This window comes from Boeremia exigua (assembly GCF_020726555.1).
Source record: "Boeremia exigua strain MPI-SDFR-AT-0100 chromosome Unknown C7974scaffold_11, whole genome shotgun sequence".
Taxonomy (NCBI): Eukaryota; Fungi; Ascomycota; class Dothideomycetes; order Pleosporales; family Didymellaceae; genus Boeremia; species Boeremia exigua.
In genome coordinates this window covers 603,230-629,059 of record NW_025763528.1, presented here as the reverse complement: position 1 = coordinate 629,059, position 25,830 = coordinate 603,230, and the positions used below count along the sequence as shown (strand labels likewise).

The 25,830-nt window shown below is 52.5% G+C and overlaps 9 protein-coding genes across 9 annotated transcripts; 7 read left to right on the top strand and 2 right to left on the bottom strand.

Moving 5' to 3' along the window:
• Positions 1-1,749: 1,749 nt before the first annotated feature.
• Positions 1,750-2,135, top strand: C7974DRAFT_442221 (uncharacterized protein; the record flags this gene model as incomplete). The annotated part of the gene is made up of 2 exons (XM_046145397.1): positions 1,750-1,780; positions 1,833-2,135. The coding sequence occupies 2 exons, from the start codon at positions 1,750-1,752 to the stop codon at positions 2,111-2,113; spliced, it is 312 nt and encodes a 103-aa protein (XP_045993293.1). The 3' UTR covers positions 2,114-2,135.
• A 521-nt stretch (positions 2,136-2,656) lies between these two features.
• Positions 2,657-6,676, top strand: C7974DRAFT_474959 (putative serine esterase-domain-containing protein). The gene is made up of 2 exons (XM_046146622.1): positions 2,657-3,141; positions 3,210-6,676. The coding sequence occupies exons 1-2, from the start codon at positions 2,972-2,974 to the stop codon at positions 6,520-6,522; spliced, it is 3,483 nt and encodes a 1,160-aa protein (XP_045993292.1). The 5' UTR covers positions 2,657-2,971; the 3' UTR covers positions 6,523-6,676.
• Positions 6,677-6,931: 255 nt separating this feature from the next.
• Positions 6,932-9,334, top strand: C7974DRAFT_442220 (uncharacterized protein; the record flags this gene model as incomplete). Its single annotated transcript, XM_046145396.1, has 4 exons — positions 6,932-7,200; positions 7,251-7,669; positions 7,718-8,709; positions 8,771-9,334. The coding sequence occupies 4 exons, from the start codon at positions 6,932-6,934 to the stop codon at positions 9,332-9,334; spliced, it is 2,244 nt and encodes a 747-aa protein (XP_045993291.1).
• Positions 9,335-9,889: 555 nt separating this feature from the next.
• C7974DRAFT_427459 (uncharacterized protein) lies at positions 9,890-10,937 on the top strand (the record flags this gene model as incomplete). The annotated part of the gene is made up of 1 exon (XM_046144563.1): positions 9,890-10,937. The coding sequence occupies exon 1, from the start codon at positions 10,101-10,103 to the stop codon at positions 10,935-10,937; it is 837 nt and encodes a 278-aa protein (XP_045993290.1). The 5' UTR covers positions 9,890-10,100.
• A 2,104-nt stretch (positions 10,938-13,041) lies between these two features.
• Positions 13,042-14,876, top strand: C7974DRAFT_416615 (uncharacterized protein; the record flags this gene model as incomplete). The annotated part of the gene is made up of 2 exons (XM_046144001.1): positions 13,042-13,134; positions 13,182-14,876. The coding sequence occupies 2 exons, from the start codon at positions 13,042-13,044 to the stop codon at positions 14,874-14,876; spliced, it is 1,788 nt and encodes a 595-aa protein (XP_045993289.1).
• A 1,247-nt stretch (positions 14,877-16,123) lies between these two features.
• On the top strand, positions 16,124-17,461 carry C7974DRAFT_45561 (uncharacterized protein). The gene has a single exon (XM_046145973.1). The coding sequence runs from the start codon at positions 16,271-16,273 to the stop codon at positions 17,426-17,428; it is 1,158 nt and encodes a 385-aa protein (XP_045993288.1). The 5' UTR covers positions 16,124-16,270; the 3' UTR covers positions 17,429-17,461.
• Positions 17,462-18,206: 745 nt separating this feature from the next.
• Positions 18,207-20,369, top strand: C7974DRAFT_45519 (putative MFS transporter). Its single transcript, XM_046145953.1, has 5 exons — positions 18,207-18,531; positions 18,578-18,673; positions 18,727-19,074; positions 19,128-19,351; positions 19,402-20,369. Exons 1-5 carry the CDS (start codon positions 18,323-18,325, stop codon positions 20,073-20,075), a joined length of 1,551 nt encoding a protein of 516 aa, XP_045993287.1. The 5' UTR covers positions 18,207-18,322; the 3' UTR covers positions 20,076-20,369.
• A 293-nt stretch (positions 20,370-20,662) lies between these two features.
• On the bottom strand, positions 20,663-21,689 carry C7974DRAFT_379387 (uncharacterized protein; the record flags this gene model as incomplete). Its single annotated transcript, XM_046140461.1, has 2 exons — positions 20,663-21,498; positions 21,671-21,689. The coding sequence occupies 2 exons, from the start codon at positions 21,687-21,689 to the stop codon at positions 20,663-20,665; spliced, it is 855 nt and encodes a 284-aa protein (XP_045993286.1).
• A 366-nt stretch (positions 21,690-22,055) lies between these two features.
• C7974DRAFT_319089 (uncharacterized protein) lies at positions 22,056-25,795 on the bottom strand (the record flags this gene model as incomplete). Its single annotated transcript, XM_046138689.1, has 8 exons — positions 22,056-22,382; positions 22,428-22,863; positions 22,911-23,727; positions 24,033-24,619; positions 24,668-25,075; positions 25,131-25,211; positions 25,261-25,452; positions 25,506-25,795. The coding sequence occupies 8 exons, from the start codon at positions 25,793-25,795 to the stop codon at positions 22,056-22,058; spliced, it is 3,138 nt and encodes a 1,045-aa protein (XP_045993285.1).
• Positions 25,796-25,830: the final 35 nt, after the last annotated feature.

The following is a 25,830-nucleotide window of genomic DNA, read 5'->3' as shown; positions in this document are numbered from 1 at the left end:
AAGCACTGCAAGTCACAGTTTATATGGGCTTTGAACGCTTGTGGATTGACTCGCTCTGCATCATCCAGGATTCAGATGCTAATTGGGCTTAGGGATCCCAGTAAATGGGCAAGATCTATCGATAGTCGGAATTAACACTCGCTGCTGTCAAGGCACACAACAGCAACGAAAGACTATTTGCGAGCCGGCCGGGGCTCGCTCTTGGGCAATGAGGAGAATGGTTCAAAATTTCTGATTGCTTTTCCTCATCTTGAAAGTCTGAGCCCCTCATTCTCCCGTGACTGGATGGTACAAGAACAGTGCTCATCTCGACGTGTCCTTCGATTTGGTCAGGATCAGTTGCGTTGGGAATGCATTGAAGGCGAAGCTTCAGACGGCACACCGTTGTTAGACCCAGACCATCCTTCCAACCTCTATATAGATCATGGCGTTGTGTCTATTTCGTTTACGAAGTCTCAGCAGGTGTATGGCATTATACTAACACAAACGCTCATGGTGAATGCGCAGATGCTGCGAGTGACAGTGCCCGCTCCAGCATTAATTCAATCTCAGTTTAACGGAGAAACAACTGATAGATACCCATTCCGCTTGGGTGATGGTCGCCATCTAGACACCAGGACGAAATCAGATTCGTGGGACGGAGACTGGAAACTAGACACTGTGCGAAGTTGGAATCAGGACACAGATCTTTGGGCCGTACAGATCATATAGATCTTTCACAATGGAATGGGTTTTACATGTGTGTCGAGTGCGGGGCTGATGATTGTGGCTATAGACTATGCAAGGAGTATCTTCAAAAGGGTGGGCTCATACTGTACTATACAATGGTTAGAAGAGGATTCGTTGTTCCGAAAATTCCTCGAGCCACAGCCCTTCCGATTCCTTGAGCACTGGACTGTCAAAGATGGCGAACGATGGTTTGGAGATAGAAGAACAATCTAATTGGCTTGAGACGCGGCCAGACAGAGCACGACGGGCCATCACAACTTTCTTCGCTATTTCAGCAGCCGAAGGAGCTTGATGCCTCTGTAAAACTACGCGCCAAACTCACCATAAAGACCGCCTCTGAGTATCGTGACTCAGCCTCCGCTGGCGATGCCTCGAATAACATCATGAGCTCAGACAAATAAGAAACGCACCAGCTTACTAGGTGGGCATGTGCGTATCAGTCTCAATGGACATCCACAAGGAGGTCGAAGGGTCTGAGATTGCGAAGCATGGCACAATACCAAGAGGCACCGGGTAAGGGGCTCAGTGGTGCACAAAAAGGCTTTTGGGATCGAAAATTGCAGCACTGGGCTCATGGTTGTTATTGGACAATATCAAGGAATATCCAGAAGTCAGCTAGTTCGAGGCTCGGTGGCGTGGGAGAAGTGGATCTCACAGCCCTGGTGAGAATTCACGAGGTAGGGAAAAGCATACAAGTGGGAAATGCTACACCCCGTGCATGGTATTGTTCAGCGCGACTTGGAAAATTGAGAATTGCCAAGCTGGTACGGAGGTGTGCAGCGAGGGTCACACACAATAGAACAATAGAACTGCCTGCTGTATAGCTGATCCTTGGTTGTAGCCTGATTAGCACAGGCAGTGAATGTCAGGTAGCTGAGGTGAAGGCCAAAGACGAGCCCGACTTATATATAAAGCCTTCATCGCCGACCCAAGGCGCTCCTTCCTACACCACACACCTCAACGGATCTCGAGTGCGTACCACAGACCTCAAAAATCTCAAGTTCGCCTACTTTCAATATCATGTCCACGAACACTTCCCCAAACAGCCTGGGTAACTCCTCCCTACCCCACACTGCTCCTACCTTGCAACTCACACACCCCAGTTCTCCCACCCTCCGGCCATGGCCACTCGCGCGAGACAGCGCAGTGGTCGCACGCTCTCCTCGGTAAACCCGACCAGCCCGCGTACATCGTCCACGCCTCACTTTCGCCGCCCGTCACCTGGCGCATCTGCACGAAGGCGGAGGCCTTGTACTATCAGGAAAGCGGATACGCTATGTGGCGCGTCTTCGACGGCCGCAAGGTCGTGTTCGAGAAGGACGTCATGAGCGATTCGTCCATGCCGTTTGTTGACCAGTTCGTGGAGGTTGTGGGGGAGGAGTAGGGAAGGGGGATTTGGTTGTTGCTGCCTTTGACGAAAATGTGGTTCGATGTATTTGTTGGGGAGAGCTTGGGGGGAGATAGAAAATGGCATACACAAAAGTGGGAGTAGAATCGGAATGCAGAACTGGTCTCGTACACAGTGATGTCTTCACCTACTTTGTCATTTCCCCTTGCTGAAGTAATTGCTTCAGTAGTTGCCTGGACTCAATAGATCATGGCTCCTTCCAAGTCTGTGCAGGCAATTGGTCAATCCTACCTGCATCACGCAGCCCCGGCTCACTCTCCATGAGTCCCATGACTGCTGATGGTGACAGCCGCCATAAGGTTGTTTACTTGCTTATGTTGATAATTGGTTCTGAATCCAATAATCAAGGATCCTCGAGCGTCTGCCCTGATATCTCAATATGGCAGCTTTCGTGACCCCCCACGACGAGGCTCGTGGAGGTGAAGAAGTGAGGTTGGGTCCAAGCGCCTTCCCATCATCACGGTTGTGGCAGGAGCGCTCGACACCTACCCATGCACTGGCCCTGCTCTTAATGGATGTCTTGGCTATCTGTGATGTCGGCGTGCGCAAGGCTGACTAGAGACTTGCATGTCGAAGCTAATGCTTCAGGATGGTGAGGCACGCCACAGGGAGGATGGCCACGCGAGCAATGACGCAGCTCATCGCTCCGCTATACATGTGACCAGCAGCAAATCAGCCCAAACAACCCCTATAACCCACACAGCACTTCCCTGCGGCCCCGCAAGAGCACGTAGCGCACGATCGACCTCCTTACGCAGGGCCCTGATGACGCGCCGCGAGCATCCGTACTCGTCAGCGCCGCCCGCTACCGACCGCTGCTGCTAGAGCCGCTAAATGCTGCTCACGCCTCGCACCTATTCCCTCGCGCAAACCGACTCGCGCCCTGGGGCTTCCTATTTTCTGCTCACGCCGTCGCAAAGGGAGATCCAGGCCGAGGAAAAGCGCGCGCGCAAAATGCTGCTGCTGCACCAGACGGGCAGCGTCAAGGTTGGCGAGGTTGTGCGGTAGGTCTAAGCTGCCCGCGGAAGTTTCCCCAGTTTGGTCGCATCGAGTGCTAAGACATATCCTGCAGCTACACGGTCACATATACCCCCAGTGAAGACCGCATCCTCCCCGCGCCTGCCTTCCTGCATGTGCGCATACGCAACACCTCTGCCCTCCCGCTGCGAGCCGCTTATCTCCACGGCCCGTACACCGTGCACGTCGCCGCATACCCCTCCACCTTCAACCCCAATAAAAAAGTCGAGTCTCCCAAGACCTACGGCGTCCCCGAGTTCGAGCCAAACCTGAAGGCCGGAGGCTACTGGAACGCCAGGCTGACCGTCCCGGAACACATCAGACAAGGTGACGAATGGAGGAACTTCGATGGCACCCCTAAGAGCGCGACGTGGATTATTGAGGTTGATTCCCAAATCATCTTCTCCAACTCAGCCTCCGTGAGCTATGAGTTGTTGGTCGCCCGCGACGAAAGGTCTCTCGACCTTGGCTTCACGGCCGTCACAGGAAACAGCTCCGGAATACCAGGCAAGGTCCAGGACCACCAGCAGGGCAGGAAATCTCATGCATCGAGTCACCCTGCGCAGCCGAAGGGCGTCTTCTCCAAGGCGATCAAATTGGTTGTTGATGACACGACGAGTCTGTGGAACAAGCCAGAGCTGCCAGAATGCAAGGACGAGGAGAGCCACTCCGACAGGCGCAAGTCAAAAGACGTAGAGACAGAGCAGAAGGAGGACCTACCTAAGCAAAAGAATGTCCATCTTGTCATGGTCACGCACGGGTTACACAGTAACCTTGGGGCTGACATGCTGTACTTGAAGGAGAGCATCGATGCGACCGCAAAGCAGGCCCGTGACGACCGACGGAGGCGGCGACAAGAGCAAAGAGGGCAGAAATCGCAGACCAATAGCAAGTTAGACACATCCACAGCACCCTTGTCCGGCGGCCAAGAAGACATTCCGGATGACGAACAGGACGATGACGAAGAAGATGTGATCGTTCGCGGCTTCGATGGAAATGTTGTTCGCACTGAACGTGGCATCCAGTATCTAGGAAAGCGTCTCGCTAAGCACGTCCTGCGACTTACCTACCCAGACCAACCGTACCTGCCGATTAAGAAGTCCGTGGGACAAAAGCTGAACCCCTTCTCACCGACCAAAGACAAGGCCGATGAAGGGCAACCGGCTCACGAAGGTAGTGGCATACATTTTAAGCCTCTTGCGCACAAGCGGAAGCGCGCGTATAAGTTCACCAGCATTAGCTTCATCGGCCATTCTCTGGGAGGACTCATTCAAACTTACGCCATAGCATACATTTACAAACACTCGCCCGAATTTTTCGAGCACATCAAACCTATCAACTTCATTGCCATGGCGTCACCTATGCTCGGGCTCAGCAACGAGAATCCAATTTACGTCAAATTTGCCCTTGATTTTGGCTTGGTAGGTAGAACTGGACAGGACCTCGGTCTGACTTGGAGAGCTCCTACTTTGGCCAAGAGTGGATGGACTGCTATGGTCAGTGGATTTGGAGGACAGTCGCAACACCAAGAGCAAGAAGACCCCGGTACCAAACCCCTTCTTCGCATCCTACCCACCGGACCGGCACATGTAGTATTGCGCATGTTCCGGAATCGGACTGTGTATTCCAATGTCGTCAATGACGGTGTTGTACCACTTCGGACAAGCTGTCTTTTGTTTCTGGACTGGAGAGGATTAGGGAAAGTAGAAAAGGCCCGGAGAGAGAACGGATTGATCGGAAGTGTTGCTGTATGGGGCTTCAGCCAATTGACAGGTCAGAACTCATCGCCAAACCCTTCGAGAATAGGCTTCCAAAACGACAACGATGAGACAGAATCACCGTCTGGTAATGGAGACGATACTGCTGTGCCTCTTCCAGGTGCAGACGTGACCAACGAGGACGACAGGGTGACTGCTTCAGAACCTGCAGCTCACCAGTTCCTCGACGGGCAAAAGCATAGTCCAGACGAACCGGTACAAGGAAACCCAGGTGTGCCCGTCTCCGACCAGTACTTCCAGCCGCAAAACACTCTGATGCAGTGGTGGAGCTATATCAGGCCCACCGGAAAGCACACTGCAAGAGACAAGAAGATGTTCACACGCAGTCAGACGATCTTTAAAGACGATGATCAGCAGGATGCTGCTGCTGAAGGGGCATCATCCCATGACTCTCAGCCAAGGAAACGCCCAATAGCTTCGCGCGGGGACTCAACCCTTGATCCATCAAAGAACTCGGCGGCCCCACCTAAAACAACAATCTTTGAGTCTGCAGGAGACATCATCAACCCACCTGTTCCCCCTGCATCATGGATCATGGACCCCTCCACCCGCGCTCGCACAATCTTCCACGATCGCGTCTACCACCCTGAAGACATTCCGCCACCCCCTGCAAGGAAACGATCAAACAATCGTACTTTCTCCGGCGAGAGCAGCAAATCGCAGGCGTCTGTCGCCACTACCGATGAGAATATACGCGTAGAGGAGAAGATCGCACGTGCATACCACAAAGATCTGTCCTGGCGCAAGGTTCTTGTCCGACTAGAGCCTGATGCGCACAACAACATCGTTGTGCGCCGCATGTTCGCCAATGCCTACGGATGGCCAGTCGTTAAGCATCTCTGCGACACCCACTTTGCAGATACGTACTCTGCGCAGACTCGTGACGAAGAAGAACCTGCTCTCGATCGCGCCAAGGGTGTCGATGCCCCTGTGAAGGAGGACGGTGAACATGTGAAAGGCCAAGAAGATATTTCACCGCCCATTGAGCGCACAGAAAGCGAGCTTAGGGAAGTCCGCGATGAGCTAGCGCCACTTGGGAATTCCTTCAGGTCACCAAAGCGCATGAACACTGCGGATTCTATTCGCAGCTGCAGCTCGGCAGATTGGGACAATTACTTCGATGGTGCAACTAGTGACGAAGACGATGACAATGACGAGCGCAATGCAGTTCAAAAGTTCCTAGCACTCGGGTATCCGCGCGGCGCGAAATCACCAACGTCGCCTGGTCCGCCTCTTACGCCCAACGGAAAGGGAACGTCTGACGAAGAGATTTCGGATTTCTTACAGGGCGCACCCGGAGCAGCCCAGCCAACCCCTTTCGTCGACATCCATCGAGGTCTAGGTGCGAGTCCTAGGCAGCCAAGCAAGACGACAAAACAACCAGACTCGCATCCGTCACTTGTTGGCCAGGCCGTCCTTACTCCAGGTCATCAAGTGGCAGCAAGTCCACCTGCCAGTCCATCACTACATCTCAGCGACGTGGGCCTGAGACGGTCATTGGAAGGCAGCCCTGACACGCAGAGTGGAAGCGGAGTGACTGAGCACGTTGCAAGGTCAGTGAGCACGGCGAAGGATAGAGAGCACTCGTAGTGTTGGTGCTCTTAGACATGACAGTTGTTGTATTTGGTTTGGTTGCATCTACAGGCGATTGCATGATTACGGCTAACATATACCCAAATTTGATCATGGTTTGCATAGATAATTCCACTGTTTGTTTGCTGCCAATTCTATTTCTGCAGTCGGGCTTTTGTCTGTCTATGTCTCTGTCTTGCTTGCCAACGTTGCCATGGCTCGCGCTTTTCACCCTCACTTTCACCACGCGTCCACGTGTTCCGCGCGCGACTGACAATAAGAACTTTTCTGCGTCGTTCACACTCGCTTTCGAAAGTCACATCAGCCAACGCGCTCTATCGCGTCGTGCTGAGTTCGCCTTGTCACGTTACAAACGCACCGCAATCGCACCTTCCATTTGGGCAGCCGCCACTGACTGTGACCCACGATGTCGGGTAACAAGAACAACACGCCAGCTCTTCCAGCCCAACGGGTTGGAGGCCAGCGACGCAAGCTAGTCCGTCGACACCGTGCGACCTCAGGTCCGTCACAATCGGGCACTATGTCATTACTAAACCCAGGCTCGGCTGCTACCAGTTTGGAGAGTGGTGTCGATAGCTTCACCTCGGGCTATGAGCACGACAGGCAAGTAGACGACACCTTCGACCAGTACCAAGATCAGAATCCAGAGGAGCCTGGAGCTTCCGAAGACAAGATGTAGGTTCTCTCTGTTGAAGTCGATTCAAGAATGAGACTGATGTTTCCAGGCCTGGCACACCGTACACCTACGCTGACGGTTCGGCCTTTCCCTCACCCAAGCTCACAGCGAATGATACTAAGAAGAAGCAAGGCCTGTTTGGCATTAAGAAGCCAAAGGCACACGAGTGTCAGGATGGTTCCTCACACGGTCAGGTCACGACAACGCCCCTACCTCCATCCACACCAAGCAAGGCTGCAAGGTTTTTCGGTCTTGAACCAAAGCCCCCGGTCCCTAAAAGCCCACATCGTGCCAAAATCCCAGATGAGAGGGCTACTCGCGTCTCCCAAGATAAAACTCCGGTTAGAACAGGATTAACGAAGCAACCTTCCTTGCCACTGCTGACCGGATTGAAGCCAGGCACAGGCAGACAGACTAAGGAGGAGAAACACGATGCAGAGCTAGCTGAGGCCAGGCGAGGAAAAGCCGGTAAGTCTAGCGCCACAGAATGAGTTCCCGCGCTGATACCAAAATTAGTAGGCATAAAGCACTCACCACAGCAGACTACAGCTGCGACTACTCGATATGATCTTGGCGCAGACGCAGGCCATACTGATCAAAGCGGCCCTCAAGAAACTCGCTTCCGTATCCCAGCCGCGCCTCAGTCCGTGGCCGCCGCGACGAAGCGTCGACGTACGCGTAAGAAGACCGCCAAAGAACTCAAGCGTATGTCGCCCATAACAGAGGCTTCCGCTGAATCCCTTCACCCAGCCTATTACGAAGGTGAAGACCTGTCTGAGCTGGGTATCATCTCTGAGTACGAACAAGAAGATTGCTCATACAGTACAGATGACCCGCAGACCCCCCAGAATCCTACCGTGGTATCTCCTCAGTCTGGGGCCAAGATGCCGATGCCGCCACACAATATGTTCGAACTTGACCCGGCTGACCTCTCACCTACGGACCATGCTTACGGTGAGGACGAGATCGATGTCGTTCACCCAGGCACCAAAGTCGACATTAGGCGTGCACTACAGCAAAAGGGAAAAGTCGTGTACCCCAGGGGCCCTCTACAGACTGTTGAAAATGCTTATCTCGATGCGACTCAAGATGCGATGCGACTTGAGGCTCATAAAAAATTACAAGCCAGGGTTGATGCTGAGAAGCCGAGAATCGACTCAGAGGTTGAGGAGCTGAGGCGCAAGCATGAAAACATGAAACCGGAGTTCCATGCTTGTAAGGCCGGTGGATGCCAGCACGAGAAGGTGCCCAGTGACGGAGATGATGATGATCTGGTATCACTGCGCAGCAGCATCGATCTTAACGAGGAGCCTACTGTGCACACAGCGACGCTGATGACAATCACTAGGATTACACCGGGAATGGTGAAGCTTGTGGATATTCTGCCTAGGAAGAAGAAGCCAGTCTCAAATGTAGGCAGCAGCACTCCGGTTCCTGACAAACCTACACTTGTCGAACGCAAGGACAAAGGGGTGGCTGCTACGTCTTCTGCTGAGAATGCGTCTCCAGTAAGTGTAAGTTTGTTCTCACACAAATCATTATTAGGGACAGCAACTGATCAACACACAGCGTCCCATCAATTATCATCATGATGACGACCCCAACTTTTTCATGAGACCAAAAAAATCCAAGCTAACACCGGAGGAGTCTCGTTCGCTTATTGGGAACTGGGTATCAGACTACAACAACACGAAGCAGCGCCCAGTCTCTACACGTATTGATCCAGACGTTCTGGCTGACCAGGAGATACCACCCGCTCCCTTCCCCAAAAGCGACGAGGCGCTACTCACGATCCCGATCCAGCCACGTTCCGACTTGCTCAAGCCCATTCAGTCGCACCAGAAGCATCAGTGCATCAAAAATGGCCACATCTTTCACCCCGTCGACTTAAAGACCATGCCAGACAATGCCGTTGTGGGCAGCCTGGAAGTCAGGCCCTATCTACAAACCTACACTGGTACCAAGCAGCACGTGAAGATCCCCATCCTCTGCGAGAAGTGTGGCGAAGACTGCAACGAGAATGTGTGGGAATGCGAGATTGCCGTGTGTCGTATGGCTGTTTGCCAGACTTGCGCTGAGAATATGGAGGTGGAGTGGCAGCAGAGGGCGATCGACGGCTGGAAGTACAAGTGAGCATCACAACATCATCACTACGTACTATGTAAGATCAGGCTTTCGCGATATTCGGGGCCAGGTACAGGATGGGATTCATGCCATCTCTGGCGACGAGACACTCTGTTTCTCAGCCACACACTTTCATTTTCGCGATGCCGGCAGGAATTGAGAAGTCTGGAAGGTCCATATTTCTCACAGCCACACCTAAATAGGAAGGCGCGTAACACTGCCCCATCGTCAAGGACAAAATTTATTTCGCTTCCAAACATACCGCATCCAGGAGCGTCTGAGCTGTCTTTTGGCAGCTTTGTAGGACTGGAGTCTTTATAGTAGGGTTCTAAAGAACGACCAGATGCCTTCACTTGAGCGCAACTGCACTAGTAAGACAGATTCCTGTTGATCCTTTGGTCTTTGCCTTGCAATTGGTGGTAATTTAGCCACTCTTAGATGCTGTGAGGCATCTCTATCCCAAGGCCAGCGTAGTTGTTTGATAGGGACTGATAGGACTACGTCTAACATCAATACGAGCATTTCCTAGCGCTGGCTGCCCTACACTGTTACAGCAAGGACGCTCGCCAATCAAGACTCATGCTGTCACCAATCAGGCTAGCCTCAGGCCGCCAATTGGCTAAGCAACCAAGTTTTCGCAAATTCAGGAGAGACGTAAAAGAAGCATTTGCCTAGTTCAACTTTATCCAAGCAAATCGACTTTCTCAACCCCAGATTGTCCATCGTGTACCCGCATTTCCAACTTGAGCTAAACGCGGAACACTTCATCGTCACCATGCGCCAATTCCTTACAATTACCGCTGCGCTAGCAGCCACAGCAAATGCCCAATCTGCTTCATCCCTAACAATGTGGCTCCCCGGCCCGGCCAACAACCCCTCGCTCTACTCCATGCGGCACATGGGCCTAAGCACCTTTCCCCCAGTCGCCTCTATCATCTCTTCCGACGCCACAACCACCGTCTTCGCCCTCGGCTGCCCCTCCTCCACAGCCTCCTCATCCTTCTTCAACGGCCAGAAATACCAAACATGTAACTGGGCCACCAATGAGGCTACCTACTCCATCATCTCCAACACCCGCCATGTCCTACACCAAACCCAGGACCACCCGCCGGCCAGTATATGGTGGACATGTGACTACAACACCGCCGCTACGAAGATGTCTTGTGATATGGAGATCAGCGGCGACGTGAACGATAACACGGACGGACCTATCAGCGGGATTGTGTGGGGCCCTGAGCCAGACCGGGTGGGGAACGTGATGGCGTTCGCGACGGTGGAGGTTGTTACTGCGGGCCGGTTTGGCGAGCTGCAGTGTGGCCGCGGGTGGAAGACTTGGACGGCGCCGGCGTGCAATAGTGAGGGAACGGGCGGCAAGGGGACGATGGTGTGGAGTGTGGGGAGTGAGGCCGCGGTGGCTACCTCGGCGAGTGGGAGTGGGAGTGGGAGTGCGGGTGCGAGTGCAAGCCAGGGCAGTGGATCTGGAGCGGCAGCTACCGCGTCGAACACCGGGAGTGGGAGCGCTCCGGCGAGTACGGGTGCTGCGGGTGGGTTTGGGGTTGATGCTGTGAGGCTTGCGGCGTTGGTCGGTGGCGCTGCTGCTGCTGTGTGGTGATCTTGTCACCAGCCTGCGGAAGCAGGCAATGGAGCTTCACATTTTTACTATTTATCAAAGCCTACATACCATCTTCTTTGCAATCATTACAGAGACCTAATGTACTATCATGGCCAGGGTTAGACCCTGACCCACTGAACAGAGATACTGCCCCTCTACCATGGTTCCAGCTTGACAGCGACTGGCCGCTTTCCCAGACACCGGAGGGTTGATTTCCACAAAGAATTGGAGTAGAAATGTGCAGTGCTTCTCTGCACTCCCTACAACATTCACCCTCGCCATCACAATTTCTCTTCAGTCTACACTGTGAATGTCACCATGGACAACCTGGACATGATGCTCCTGGAGATGGAAACTGAATACCGTAAGAAGTTTACCATTTGGAACGACACTCAAGTGTCGAAAATTTCACCCACCCTACATGTGGCCTTGAAGCTGTCGATTTGTGAACGTATCAAGTGGTTCATCAGACAGCACCGACAGAGACGCAGCGCTTCTCGCAACACAGAGGCAAACTTCGAGGGATGTGCACACTATCAACTCCCCACTGAGATCCAGTTGGAGATTGCACAATATTTGGAGGGCCCGGATCTGCTGAGCTATGCACATAGCAGTCGAAGATTCACATTTCTCGCCAAGAACAAATGGCAGCAGAGACCTGCACGATCTCCATTCACCACGAGACTCCGGATTGACCGAGCCCACCGAATCGCACAATTCAAAGGCATCGAAAACGTCGCGTGGTGCAGCTTCCACAAAACCCTCCATCACAACGCGCTCTTTGCGCCCAAGCAGCTCGATCGTTCGGATGGGCAAAACCGCATCTGCATTGGTGCCTTTGGCCGCTTCAGGGTCTGCGAGCATCTGACTCTTGATGCTTGGGGCTTGTATTACGATGCAAATCACGGATTGACGCATCCGCCCATCCAAAACAAGGTCTGCGAGCCGGTCTTTCGTCTTTTGGAGACCCACTCGGGAACGACGGCTCTCTGCGAAATCAGCCACCCCATTTTTACGCTACCACTCCACGCTGAGATAACCGAGCGGGACTTCAGAACGCGCATGCAGAACTCAGATCTGCACATTTGTCCGCATTTACGGACTTCGCAGGAACGTGTGTGCGAGCTTCTGGTTTCCTTGTGCCGCATAGAAAAGAAGGGGCATGACCAGACGATGTTCCTGGGTCCTGGGGAACTGTGCGAGGTGACGACCTCATGCGGCCTGTGTGGCGCTGAGATCACGTTGCGACGGGGCTTCGACGGAAACCTGAGCATTGGAATACGGCGTGAGATTTATGATGTCTGGAACCCATTGAGTGTTGACGTACTCGTGAATCTAGAGGATTGTGGATTGGTATGCTGTTCGTGGTGGCACTGGTATGGGGCTTGTGCTTGGGACTTTTGTAAGCGACGGATTGCTGAGATGGTTGCGCGAGCTGTAGGGCACTAATATAGTGTGCGTACGCGGGAGGTACTCAATATCGCTGGTAAGGTCTTTGTGCAGAGAATGGGTGCATGTGCAAACCTCGAAGTTGACTACACAGAATCGTCTTGGAGTGCTCATTGAAGCTAGCGCTTCCGTACCTATGCTGATGTAATTAAAGTCACAGCGAGTGATGAATTGACTTCACAATACATTGAATAATCATCTCGCCCCAGTGGACTTTTGTGGACACAGAGGGCTCGTGCTTTCAGGCGGGCAGTGCCAATTCCGGAGACACGTATTGCGCTCCTTATGTGGCGATCGTTTGAAGTTGCTAAGCTGCCCATTTATAAAGGAAGATGATGTGAAGACGGTGACACTCGGAATAATAAATGTGTGGAGATTGGCCTTGGACAACTTAGCAGCAACGGGCCAATGAGAAGACGATATTGGAAGAGGCTAACGCGAACGCCTCCAGGGCCGACAGACGGGCTGCATCCTTCTACCTCGCGGCAGATGGGCCGCACGGCTCGTCTTCTATGATCCAGGTTTAATTCCGATATTGCAGTCGGAGGTGCAGTAGCTCGGCCCTTTCGTGCTAGGGCTTAATACTTATATGAATAGAAGGTGAGTTGAGCACTGGTGAGCACGTCTTTCCTGCCCGCCAACGTAACGACACATTATGCGGTTCTGGGCTCTGTTACCTGTTGTAGCTGGACTGGTGTCGCAAGCTGGTGCCACAGTCGTTGAGGATGTCGCTGATGCGTACGACTTTGTGAGGCAATTCTAATTTTGTATGGTGCTTTCCTGACGAGGACACAGATTGTTGTGGGTGGCGGAACAGCCGGGCTCGCTGTCGCGTCGCGCATCAGCATTGGCCTCCCCAACAGCACAATTCTTGTGATCGAAGCAGGTCCTGATGGACGTCAAGAACCAGGTATCTATATTCCTGGACGTAAGGGCTCCACGCTTGGTGGAAAATACGATTGGAACCTGACGACTGTTGCGCAAACCAATGCCAACAACCGTACGTTTGCGCAAAACCGCGGAAAGGTGCTTGGAGGCAGCAGTGCGTTGAACTTGATGACGTGGGATCGTACTTCCATCGCTGAGCTCGATGCGTGGGAGAAGCTTGGTAATAAGGGTTGGAACTGGAAGACGCTCTATCCTGCCATGTTGAAGGCCGAGACATTCTTACCTTCTCCGGAGTATGGAGTGGAAGGCGTTGGCAACAGCGGTCCTATTCAGACTCTGATAAGCCGAATCTTTCCAAAACACCAGGCCTCCTGGATCCCTACTCTAAACAAGCTCGGCCTCATCACGAACAGAGAGTCGCTCAATGGGCAGCCTGTGGGTGTAAGCACACAGCCCAATAACGTTAGCCCGAACTACACTCGATCATACGCCCCTGAGTACCTGAAGCTTTCGGGCGATAACCTTGCCCTCAGACTCGATACCCGTGTGGCAAAGATCAACTTCAAAGGCAAAACAGCTACCGGTGTCACCTTTGAAGATGGAACAACTGTACAGGCTCGTAAGGAGGTCATCCTCTCCGCGGGCTCGTTCCAAACTCCTGGCCTGCTCGAACTTTCTGGTATTGGTAACGCAACTTTGTTGAAGAGCATGGGTATTCCGGTCGTCAGGAGTCTTCCTGCTGTAGGCGAGAATCTTTCGGATCACATTCGTATCCAAAGTTCATACCAACTTTCGTCATCGTATCCTTCGTTCGACGTCTTGAGGAACTCGACCCGCGCTGCTATCGAACTAGCGGCCTATAATGCCGGAGAGGTGTCACTGTATGATTACACCGCCAGCGGCTATGCATACTTTCCATGGGACATCGTATCAAATGATACTGCAGCCAGACTCCGAACATTGGTTCAAGGTGACACCACGTTGACTTCAGCGGTCGACAAAGTAAAGAAGAGCTATTTCTCCCCACCACAAAGCTCGACGGTACCACAGCTTGAAGTAATCTTCTCTGATGGCTATACTGGTCTCAAAGGCTACCCCGCGGTCAATTCCTCTCTGTTCGGTATCGGAACCTTCTCTCTCATCGGCGTGGTTCAGCATCCTCTCAGCAAAGGCAACGTCCACATACGCTCGCGCAACATCAGCGAGAAGCCAATCATCAACCCTAACTACCTCTCCCACCCATACGACCTGCAAGCTGCGACGAATCTTGCGAAGTTCCTGCGCACGATCGCTAATACCGCGCCTCTGAAAGACGTATGGACGGAGGAGTACGAGCCTGGCAAGGCCGTGCAGACTGATGAAGACTGGAAGAAGTTTGCTTTGGCGAACACATTGAGTATTTACCATCCGATAGGTACTGCTGCCCTGCTTCCGGAAAAGGACGGCGGTGTTGTGGACGCGCAACTGAAGGTCTACGGCACGAAAGGGCTGAGGGTGGTAGATGCAAGTGTGATTCCGTTATTACCGAGTGCGCACATTCAGACGCTGGTGTACGGCATTGCGGAGAGGGCTGCAGAGATGATCCTTGCAGAGCACAAGTAGGTTGCACTTCTTGCACAGAGCGATGCAGCTAAATCTATGACGATACTGCATTCCTCTTTCAATTTCAATGGGTCTCTTGTACTTGTGTTGTGGGAGTGGAATAGTTCTGCGACCTCCACCTTTGACCTTCCTTGTTCAGAAAGATGTTTTGACACCCAGCGTGACCGTTCTTCCGGACCTTGTAAACGACAACTCTTGCGGGCATTACGTTTGAGATGTGATTTGATGCGAGAATCAAGTGATTGAAGGATTCCACCGAGCGGTCAATCTACCCATGAATGCATTGTGTTGTAGTTGACGAGTAAGAGGTTAGGCGCAGGAGATCTTGCCTGGTCAAAGTTTCGACCCCCTTCCCCAAACGTCAGCCCGTGTCATTCATGGCCACGTGACTGGGGTGCGGCATCTATGCCTTGCCCCAAGCCAGGCATTTGATCTGTGATTCAGTTTGTAAGATTGTAGTTTTCGTGAAGAAACGGTCTACTGTGGAGGGAAGACGCAGAGGTACAGAGATACAGCGTGCCAAGCGCTGCTTCTTCGCCGGGCTACGTCATCGCCAGACTCTGAAAACGCGTTATCCTTCGACAACTTTACGCGTCGTCGTAGTACGCATTGCGGTGCAGTCAATTCCGATCAGCATGCCCAGAGCAATGAATGACAACCCAACATACCGGAACAGCTTCAGAACAGCTCGCCGATGGCGGCAGAGTGGGCTGGGAACACCCATGCAACCACCATAGGCGTTCAACAGTCATCAACGCGCTACCGCAAGCTGGGTGCAGCTGACGGACATCCGGAATGGGAGCCAGCAAATGTGAAGATTGCGTCGACTTGAACGCGCCCGAGCATCGCGGGGGCATGGCACCAAGCCGGGTGCCTGGGTTTCCGGGTCGTTGATCCCCCAGTGAAAAGCGCAGTAGGTTTATGGATAGCCCGTTTCCGAACCAAGAATTGGTGGCGGTGCATCATCCAGGATCTTAAACCACGTTCCCGCCCTGGCAGCTGGCGAATGGAATGCTCAACAGTTCCAGCTTCGCCCACCCGCCGCTTACTGTTTGCCGCAGAACAGCAACCCCGCTGCGAGAACAAGTCCCGCCGTACCATATCTGTCCTAGACACGCACTTCACAAGGTCTTACCTCTCTGCGCGCCATTCGGACACTCGTCCGCGGACAAGCTAGTCTACAGCCAATTTTACCGGACTGTAAGAGCTGCTAAGTGCGTGACGCGTTATCGCGCGTTGCTGATTGTGCTTGCGCTTACCATCTGACATGCAGGGCGGTGCGTAGTACAGGGATCGTCAGCATATTACTGCCCTACGGCGCCTTCGCTTCTGCGCCTCTGCGCCGTTCCTCTTCCCACAACTCCCACTTCAATTCCCATCGCGCCACCGTCAAGATGATGCGCAAGAAGACGACATACACGAACATCACCCCCATCCCCTCCTTCATTCCGCGACAGCTGGCGATCGATATCTTGCACAGTCACGGCGAAATCATTGGACTGAATCCTCTTGTCACTGGATTTGAACCTGTCAAAGCGCCTCGAGATGCGCCGTCAGACGAATTCTATGCGACCTGGTACGAGATAGCCCAACGGATACAATACATCCCTGGCATCGGCAAATTGGGCAGCGGCGCTATCAAATTCAAGGGTTGTTTCCACGACATGCCATGGGGCTTACAAACACACATCTATGCGCCTGCCGGTGTAGACATGCGCAACAAGTGGCAGATCTGTGGCAATCAGCCCGGTGAAGCTGTAGAGACGAGAGAGCTAGGCCTTGGAGCCCCGCCTGAGGGGCTGTACCTGCGCGAGGATATTGAGATCAAGTGCAACATGACCATGGCTGGCTTCGTTAAGAAAGAGAACAAAGTCGCATCCAAGGTTTTTGTCGACCGTCTGATCAAGAAGGCCGAACTGCTGGACGCAGGCATATTGCAGGGCATGATGGATAAGGGAAAGCTGAAGACGTTCAACCCTGCCGATCGGTCCAGCATGGTACCGGCATCGCCAGGCCCATCGCCACAGCACGCAAACTTGCAGCCATACAATATGCCCATGTCACCTGCCCGCTCACCTTCGCAGTCGCATCATCCAGTTCCGCAAGGGTATGTTCCTCCGGGACAGCTCCTAGGTCAGAACACCGTGGTCATGGAATTGCCAGGAGATTATTACCATACCCAGCCATCTCCAGGTCTGCTACAGCCTGACCATCGCCTGTCAAACGCGAGTGAAGGATCAAGGTCGCCAAACCTCCATGATGCACGCTGGTCGCAAGCCTCGAATGACTACCAAAGTTCAATGAGCTCCCGTCCGAGCTCCTACGCGCCATCTGAGAACCCTCGTTCCCCAGGACTTGATCAAAAAGCATTTACTGCAGAATTGCCTACAATGGAGGAGACACGAGAAGAGCACTCGGATCGCGTGAAGCGCGCAAGCCAGCAGAGTACTCAGGAGCACAAATACACGTACAACCCTCAAGATTACGCTCGACAGGCGCAATATGCAGTACCGCCGCAGTATACGCCATATAATCCTCAAGGTAACTCGTAAGCCACGAGTACAAAAAGTTTCCTTGATTGTACACCTTCTTTTTCATGAACATCGACATTTTACATGTCAGCTTTCGTTTCCGGACTCAGTCAGATACCCGCGTCGCATGAACACAAAGATTTCTTCACTTTCATGTTGTCTATTACTCTCGGCGTTTTGGTCCACACCGCGATGCAGATCAAGCATGGGCACGAATTTCATTGGTTCAAGATATCCATGTCGCTTACGAATATAATACTGCTTTTGACGTCGCTGATCAGCTTCATCCTGCTTTGTCATCAACGATGCATAAAGAACTGCCGAAGTTGAACCCTTATGCTGATCATACGATGTCGTTCACGCTTTGGCTGACACGGCGTTCTCGCCGATGAAACATGCATGCAAGCTCCCGAATGCGCGACCGCATGCAGGTGGTGCTGTGCCTTTCCCGAAGAAGCAGAAAACTGCCGAGGGTCGTTTCCATTGACACTAGACAGATAATGTGTGTGTGTGTGGATATATGTGTTGTCGTCACGTATCTTGATCCTGAAGATGAGCACGCCTCCAGCAATCCGAAGCATCGAACTCGGACCAGATGACCCCAAAATTCATGCCGTCCAGCGAATGATACCTTTGTCTATTAGCCGAAATGCTGTTACCGTATGCTACCAAGACGTACGTCAGGCTTGGCGCGGCTGTCGTTGTGCTCGTCGCGAAGCTTTGAGCGGGGTTGGCCAACCAGCTAGCCGATCTGCCCGCCATCTCCGTCATTGGTGTGTGCTTGGTGCTACCCCGGACTACCCCATTGTGCAGCGGTAATCTTATAAAGCTTCGGCAAGCCTTTTCCTGCCGCAATGTCACACAGCTTGTTCTCTTGCAGTGTCTGCATAGCTTTCATTCGAATAAGTACACGACATGGCGACAGGCAGTGATTACAAAGATCACGAAGTGATGGGTGGGAAGTTCGACGATCCGGAGCAACTTGAGGCAGTGCGTCAAGAGGCTTTGCATCATGGCCATCTTTCCGCCGAGGAGCTCGAGATCGAAAAGAAGCTGCGGAGAAAGATCGATGCGCGAATCATGCCGGTCCTCATCACCATCTACCTAATGAACTACATTGACAGGTACGTATACCGCTGTTACACACGAATAATTCTAACTGTACATTAGAAACAACTACGCGGCGGCACGTCTGCAAGGCTTGGAAGAAGATCTTGGCCTCACTGGCGATCAGTACCAGACGGGTCTTTCGATCCTGTTTGTCGGGTATGACATCTTCAAGCCTTATTCTTATCTAGTATTAGCTAACCAAGCGCAAGTTACATTTTGATGCAGGTACCGTCAAACATCATTCTAAATTGGGTTGGCCGACCGTCTTGGTATCTTGGTTGCGCCACCGTCGCTTGGGGCTTGGTGTCCTGCGTAACATCGCAAGTGCACAACTACTCGGGCATCGTGGCAGCACGCTTCATTCTCGGTATTGTCGAAGCACCGTTCTTTCCGGGCGCTTTGTTCTACCTGAGCAAATGGTACACGAAGGAGGAACTGGCAAAACGTAACGCGATTTTCTACGCTGGATCACTGGTCTCGGGCGCATTCGGTACGCTCATTGCAGCGGGAATCCTAAGTGGATTAGATGGAAAGCTTGGACTGGCTGCTTGGAAATGGTAAGTTGTGCCCACAAAGGGGATTTGTTTGTCTGCTAATGCTATTGTTCCAGGCTTTACATCATTGAAGGTGCCGTCACCATGGCTGTTGGTATCGCAGCAATATTCATCTTGCCCGATTTCCCTGAGACTTGGAATGGATTGACACCGGAGATGAAGCGCGTGGCCATCAGGCGCCTAGCAATCGATGCCGCAGAAGCAGATGTTGACGAGGCAGGCGGTATGAGCCAGATCAAAGGCATGAAGCTTGCCTTTACCGATCCCAAGACATATATCCGTAAGCCTCATCTTCACTCACACCATACCACGCTAACCTAATCGGGTCAGTCGCCATCGCTTATATGGGTATCACTGGTTCAGCAGGCTTCCAGAACTTCTTCCCTACCCTCACACAAACCCTGGGATATAGCCGCATCATCTCCCTGCTTCTGGTCGCACCACCCTACGTCTTCATGGTTTTCTACTCCTACGGCCACTGCTATCTCTCCGATAGCATGGGCAAACGTTTCTGGTTCCTCGCCTACCCAGTCGCCATCTCCATCATCGGCTTCCTGATCTTCATGTTCACCGACGACTTCGGCCCGCGCTACTTCTCCTTCTTCCTGATGAACTTCGTATTCGCCCAAAACGGCACAATCTACGCCTGGATCTCCAATGCGATTCCTCGCCCGCCCGCCAAGCGCGCTGCTGCGCTGGCCTTCATCAACAGTATCGGCAACTCGGCATCCATCTGGACGCCATTCACGTACATTCCCAGCTCCAAGCCGCATTACCGTCCTGCGCTGGGTGTGTGCATTGGTCTGCAGATTCTGAGTTTGGCGTGCTTTGTGATTATGAAGCTGTATCTTGAGCGCCAGAATAAGCAGATGGCTCGTATGGAGAATGAGGATGGTGAGTTGACAGAGAAGGATATGAAGAAGCTTAGGAAGACGGCGGAGGCAGAGGGGATTGATATCGCGGCTGCGAGGGTGCTGCAGAAGGGCTATCGGTACATGATTTAGATGTTGACTGTATGTTCGAGGCCATAATGTCGGAAATGAGATGACGTGAGATAAGAACAGCAGTCTGATACCAGTGCACTTATAATACTAGTGCACTTAACTGAGTAAGGGACGTCTAGTCTTGGTCACTGATGAACTCCTCTGTTTATATCAAGACAAGAAAACATCGAACGACTCTTCCTGTGCTACATTTCAAATTTCAAGCCTTCCATACGCAGAAAACGTATTTCAGAAGTGACGCGTTTCGGAACGAGGAACAAGAGCCCGAGTCCTTATCGAGATTTCATATAACTAGCTTTCAGAAGGTAGATCAGTGAGTCAGGAAGTGACGGGCTGGGCGATAGGAGTGGAACTTGGCAACAAGATTCACGTCCATCCAGTAGACATTTGTTTGCAATAGCAAAAGAGTGATACTATTGTAAGCTATAAATTACAAATAGAGCGCTATGCGCAAGGAGTGAATATTAGAACCAGAAAGCAAGTACAGAAAATCAAACAAAGTCTAAATATGCCCAGAACCCATCGCTATGCAGAATCTAAAACCATGTCCTCATGCTTTGAATCGTTCCTCGTACAATTGGAGTAACTTAGGCAGCCTTGACAAAGGCCGGGTCGCAAGCAACGGCGAAGGTGTCGACATTGATGGGCTCACCGTTGTTGTTGATGAAGCTCCAGGGGCCGTTGCCGCCATCCGCGAAAGTGGTGTCGATGTTAGCACCGCGCTTACCAGTGATCGGCTTGCCGGCAACGTCGAAGACCCTGCACCTCAAGTCCTGCTTCTTGACCGCAGGGTCGAGAGTAAGCTCGAACTGGTTGACGCCGGTGCCCCTGACGCGCTGGACCTCACGAACAAGGCCACCCTGGACGAATTGGGTGTTGGACGCGAACTCGTTGAGGCCAGAGATGCGTACGTTGATGCGGGGCTGAGTGGCCGGTGTAGCAGCGGGGGCGGCAGGGCTGGGAGTGGCAGGAGCAGCTGTGCCCTTGACGAAGGCGGGGTCGCAGATGATGGCAACGACGTTTTGGGCGCCGCTCTCGAAGCGCCAGGATCCAGCGTCACCGTCGGCGAAAGTGGTATCACGGTTGGCGCCGCGAAGTACAACGATGGGCTCGTTGCGCTCGTTGCGCACTTGGCATCGGAGACCTTGCTGCTTTACACCGCTACCGACTTCGAGTGCGACGGTATCGTAAGGGCCGGTAGAGCCTTGGGGGCCCTTAGCTTGACGGACACCTTCGTCGAAGGCAGTCTGGGTGGCGAGCTCGCCTGGGCCGGAAAGCTGGACCCGGATCGAGGTTGAGCGACGAGTTGGCTGGGCGAGAGCCGAAGTTGCGAGGAGCGCGGAGAGGAAGACGGTGGAGTACTGCATATTGATGGTTTTGGGTGATTTTGCTGGGTTTTCTAAGAAGATAGAAGACAGATAAACTGAAAGAAATGGAAAGGAGAAATCGAACTGTAGTGGGTGTGGATGTGTGAGTGTGATGGTGTGATGGAAAAAATACTGTATGGCGATGCCCACTGCATCTTATAGAGAATGTTGATACCGTTGCTTTGCTGTACAAGATGGTCCCAGCCACTGTAATTGCCCTAAACTTACACAATTTCGGGCGAAGCATGGCTGAGCTGTGCTTCCCATCATCAAATTCTTAGCGGCTGACAGCCTTGTTGTTTTGGGGCACGTCAGAGCCAATCGCCGTGTTGCGCAGCCTTCCCGGATCGTCAGCAGCCGAGCACAAACACCCGCGTCCCGCTGAAACATTCCTTGGCTGTCAGCATCTCAAAATAGTTGGAGATTTCTAAGGCAGTTGCTCATCAGTGGCATATTTTACAAGCAGCGCTGATTGGTGTGCTCTTGTGTTCCCATTACTGATGTATCTAGGCACTCCTGTATTTGCGATACTCCCCACGGGGCTGCAGGCGTGGCTGCTGATGAACTCGGAAATGCCGTGATGTTAGTCCGTATGACCATAGTCCTGTGCGATTTATACCGCTCTTCTGAGATCAGCATAGAGCCCTCTGCCTACTTCCTCTTCGTATACGAAACGAGTGTCAGGACTCATGGGGTCGTTGAAGGCGGTAAGAGGCAGCTGTGTCGCCGCGCAGAGAGTATCAATCAGCTCCGGGCGCAACTCGTTGATCTTGGCGAGAAGAAGAGGGACGAACTTGGTTGCGCCGCCTGGAAGCTTCGCGAGCAAGGATACAACTTGTGTCAGGTAGTCAACTGGGCCAAGCTTTACCTGAGAAGTTGACACCGATATGAAAGGAAGAACATCCGCAACGGCACAGGCAATATCAAACACCTTCTCGGTCTAACTGATCAGCTTCATGAAACTCCGGGATTGGACTCAACTTACCATGCCAACCCCATGGACCTGTAGGCTTGCAATAGGCACTTTAATTGCGAGGATAGTCAGATCGGTCGCAACAGCTATTGGGTATCTGAAAGTCAAGCACTCATAGAACGATTCGGTTGATAGATAACCGAAGCGCGGGAATAGTTCCCAAAGTTTGATCCGTAACCAAAACTGGGAAACGCGCAGATTCGCCATCTCCTCGTTCGATACTTCAAGGTTAGGCGGTAGGGCTGTTCGGACATTACGCTCAAGCTCAAGCAGCCACTCTTTACTGCAGCCACTACTTGCACCGTTCCATACCGTGAAGAATATCTCATCAAGTGGCTGGAATACTGAAGCAAGAAGTTCAAGGCTAGGAGCATGTGTGCTGCTGAGTGAAGGGCTGGATGGCGTGACTTGGAGTGTAATTGGCCTGTTTCTTCTTACGCCGTGAGACCTTTTCAATGTAAGCAGAGTTTTTACGTATTATTTAGGCCGCAATACCTTTCGGAAATTAGGAGGACCCAGAACATGCAACTATGCGCCCTCTGATCATACCAGCTGATCGCGTCTGCCCTCAGCATAGTAAAGATAGTTGTCGCCTCACGAAGATAGAACCAGCCCTGCTGATAGTCTCCAAGTCCAGCATATGCACCATACAAGAAGAAAGATATAAACATCGATCTGGGACTGGGGTCGGTAATGCGTCTAAGATTTTGCACCCGAAGCGCTTCTTCCAGGCTCTGCCGTCCCAAATTAGCCCTCGATAGGACCTGTTGATCAATTGGCGTCTCCTCAAGGGCATTCCCGAAATTCGCAACGTAAGCGCAGAAGGCTAGGACGAACTGGCGGGACGCGGCCGAGGTCTCGGACAGCTGCACCTCCATCTCCAAGGCATGAGGAGTTAGAATGGGAACGACCGGGTATATTCGATGCATGTATGCGCCTACACAGGCTTGTACGAAAGATGATTCCGCATAGTAGGGGGATGCTAGAGGTGAGCAAGTCGACTCCGCCGGAGCTGAAGCTGGGGAGGTAGCTGCAGTAGACTGTGCTTGACCATTCCTAAGCTCATTGAGAACAGTGGCTCTGATCCCTCTATTTCCTCCCTGCCGTCTTGGTGAATCGTAGGTGCACGTCAAGTTCGCCGACATACAGCCCGAGCAAGGCTGCAGCCCATTGCATTTGACTTTCCGGCGCCGACAAGCATCACATGCCTTCGGGATCACTTTTCTCGTGGACGCCATTCGGATTGTCGATGTTCGTCTGCACAACGGGGTCCATCTCGTGCATGTTATGTGCAGGAGACTCCACAGCGCGCCTGATTTGAGTTGGACGGAGGAGCGCGGACGTAAAAATGACCGTGCGGGGAAATTTGATCGAGGCCAACACCAAAACAACACGTGATGTTTTGAGATCACTAGAACTAGTACGTATTCTGAAACATTATTCATCTAACTAGTATCAGGCAAGTCTCAATTCGATAGATCTCACCAAAAGTGTGATCCTCAAGCGATGCTTCTTCGAAGTCATCACCATTGAAAATGCGCTACCTAGCGACATTTCATTCTTTCCATTCGGGAGTCGCACCGTCCTTTCCATCAACCTTCTCCAGGCCGATGCCACGGCCGTATGGATCAACTTGCGTGGTGGCGAACTTCCTCGCGCTAACTTTGCCTTCAAATAGTGCATCAAGCTCAGCGTATGTCCGGCCCCTTGGTTCTGGGAGTCTGAACCACACCCATACAACTACACATCCGCAGGTGCCAGCCCAGAAATAGGCTGTCTTCGCCCCCCAAGCCCAGCCTCCACTACCAAGCTGGTAGTTGGTCAGGACGTTGACAACGATGTTGGAGATATTGTATAGTGCTCGAGCGAGGTTGATAGTCTTTGACTTCAGCCTGGTCGATGGCATCTCGGCGACAATCGAGTAGGTGACTGGACCGATCGTGAAGTCGTAAACGAAGACGAATACAATAAGAACAGCGCCAATAGCCCAGTTCGAAGCGTCATTCCCAGCAAAGGAGCAAGATCCAACAATGATGAGAAGCACGAATAATGTACAAGCTCCAGAGAAGTGAATAGTACGACGACCGAGCTTCTGCATTAGGAACCATGAGCCCATCGTACCGATGAGGCCCAGTGCGAGCGAGATCATCGACATGTTGAACGATTGTACTGTGGGCAGTCCGGCCTGTTGCATAAAGTAGGCACTGACAAGTGTTAGTCATTTGTAACCTCGGACAGATGAAGCAACTTACAAGTAGCCCATGATGTTCGTACCACAGATGGTCTGAGCAATCCAAGCAAAACAAACAATCTCTGTGCGGCGGAGATCGCTACCTTTGAAGAGATCTCTCCACCTCGTGCCCTCTTTCATGTTCTTTTCCATTTCATTGGTATGTTCAATCATAGCAATAGTTTCGTCGGGATTAAAATTCGGATCGCTGCCTGGCGAAGTGAGACGAAGCAGCGCAGCCCGCGCACCAGCCTTATCGCCGCGACGGACGTGCCACCAAGGTGATTCCGGGGCCAAGGCTACACCAATGGCAATAGGGAGCGGCCAGATCCATTGAATGGCGAATGGAATTCTGTAAGCCCATTGATCTTGGCGCAAAACGCACGCTCGATTGACGCCGGCTGCGATGAATTGACCCATCACCCAACACCTGCCCAGTGTTAACATGAAGGTTCCAAGGTTGTATCGTGAATGGCTAAACTGACATGTTCACGAAAGTTGTCAAGATCGGTCGCAGCTGTACGGGTGCAACCTCAGAAGCATACTGAGTTGTCAGAGTCTGGAACCTGTCCGATGTCAGCACCCAAACTTCATCCTGGTTCTGCAAACACGTACATGCCCCAGGGGATGCCACAGAAGACCTCGCCAATGACAAGAGTCTGCACGTTAGGAGCGAAGAACAAGATGAAGATGAAGCCTGTCATTGCAATCAAAGCACCGACCATGGTCTTGCGATACCCGAAGCGCTCGCTGACGAAGCCGTTGATGAGTAGACCAATGACCTCTCCAGCACGAGCACCGTTAGACCTGTAACCCAAAGTCAGCATCTTCGTCGGGAATCGTCCAAAACTCAGACTTACAGCGCGCTCTGCCAGCTTGGTTGCACTGCCCATTTGCCAGTCCTTTCGTTGAAAACGCCATACTTCTGGTTGAACATGGGACTCCCGTAGAGCGACCCAAGGAGAGCAAGGTCGTATCCTTCCATAATCAGTGCGCTCGATAGAACGACCGACCAGCCAACAGCTTTCGGATACAACCTAATGGCTTGCAGCAAGCCCATTGACTTCTCGTCGTCTGCGGCATGTTGTGCCTCCTCGTTAGGAGCGACGAGATGAGCCGCAACGGGCTGCTGGACGTCCTTGTCTGCCATAATGACGGATTGAAGGATGTCGAGGGAGGAAAAAT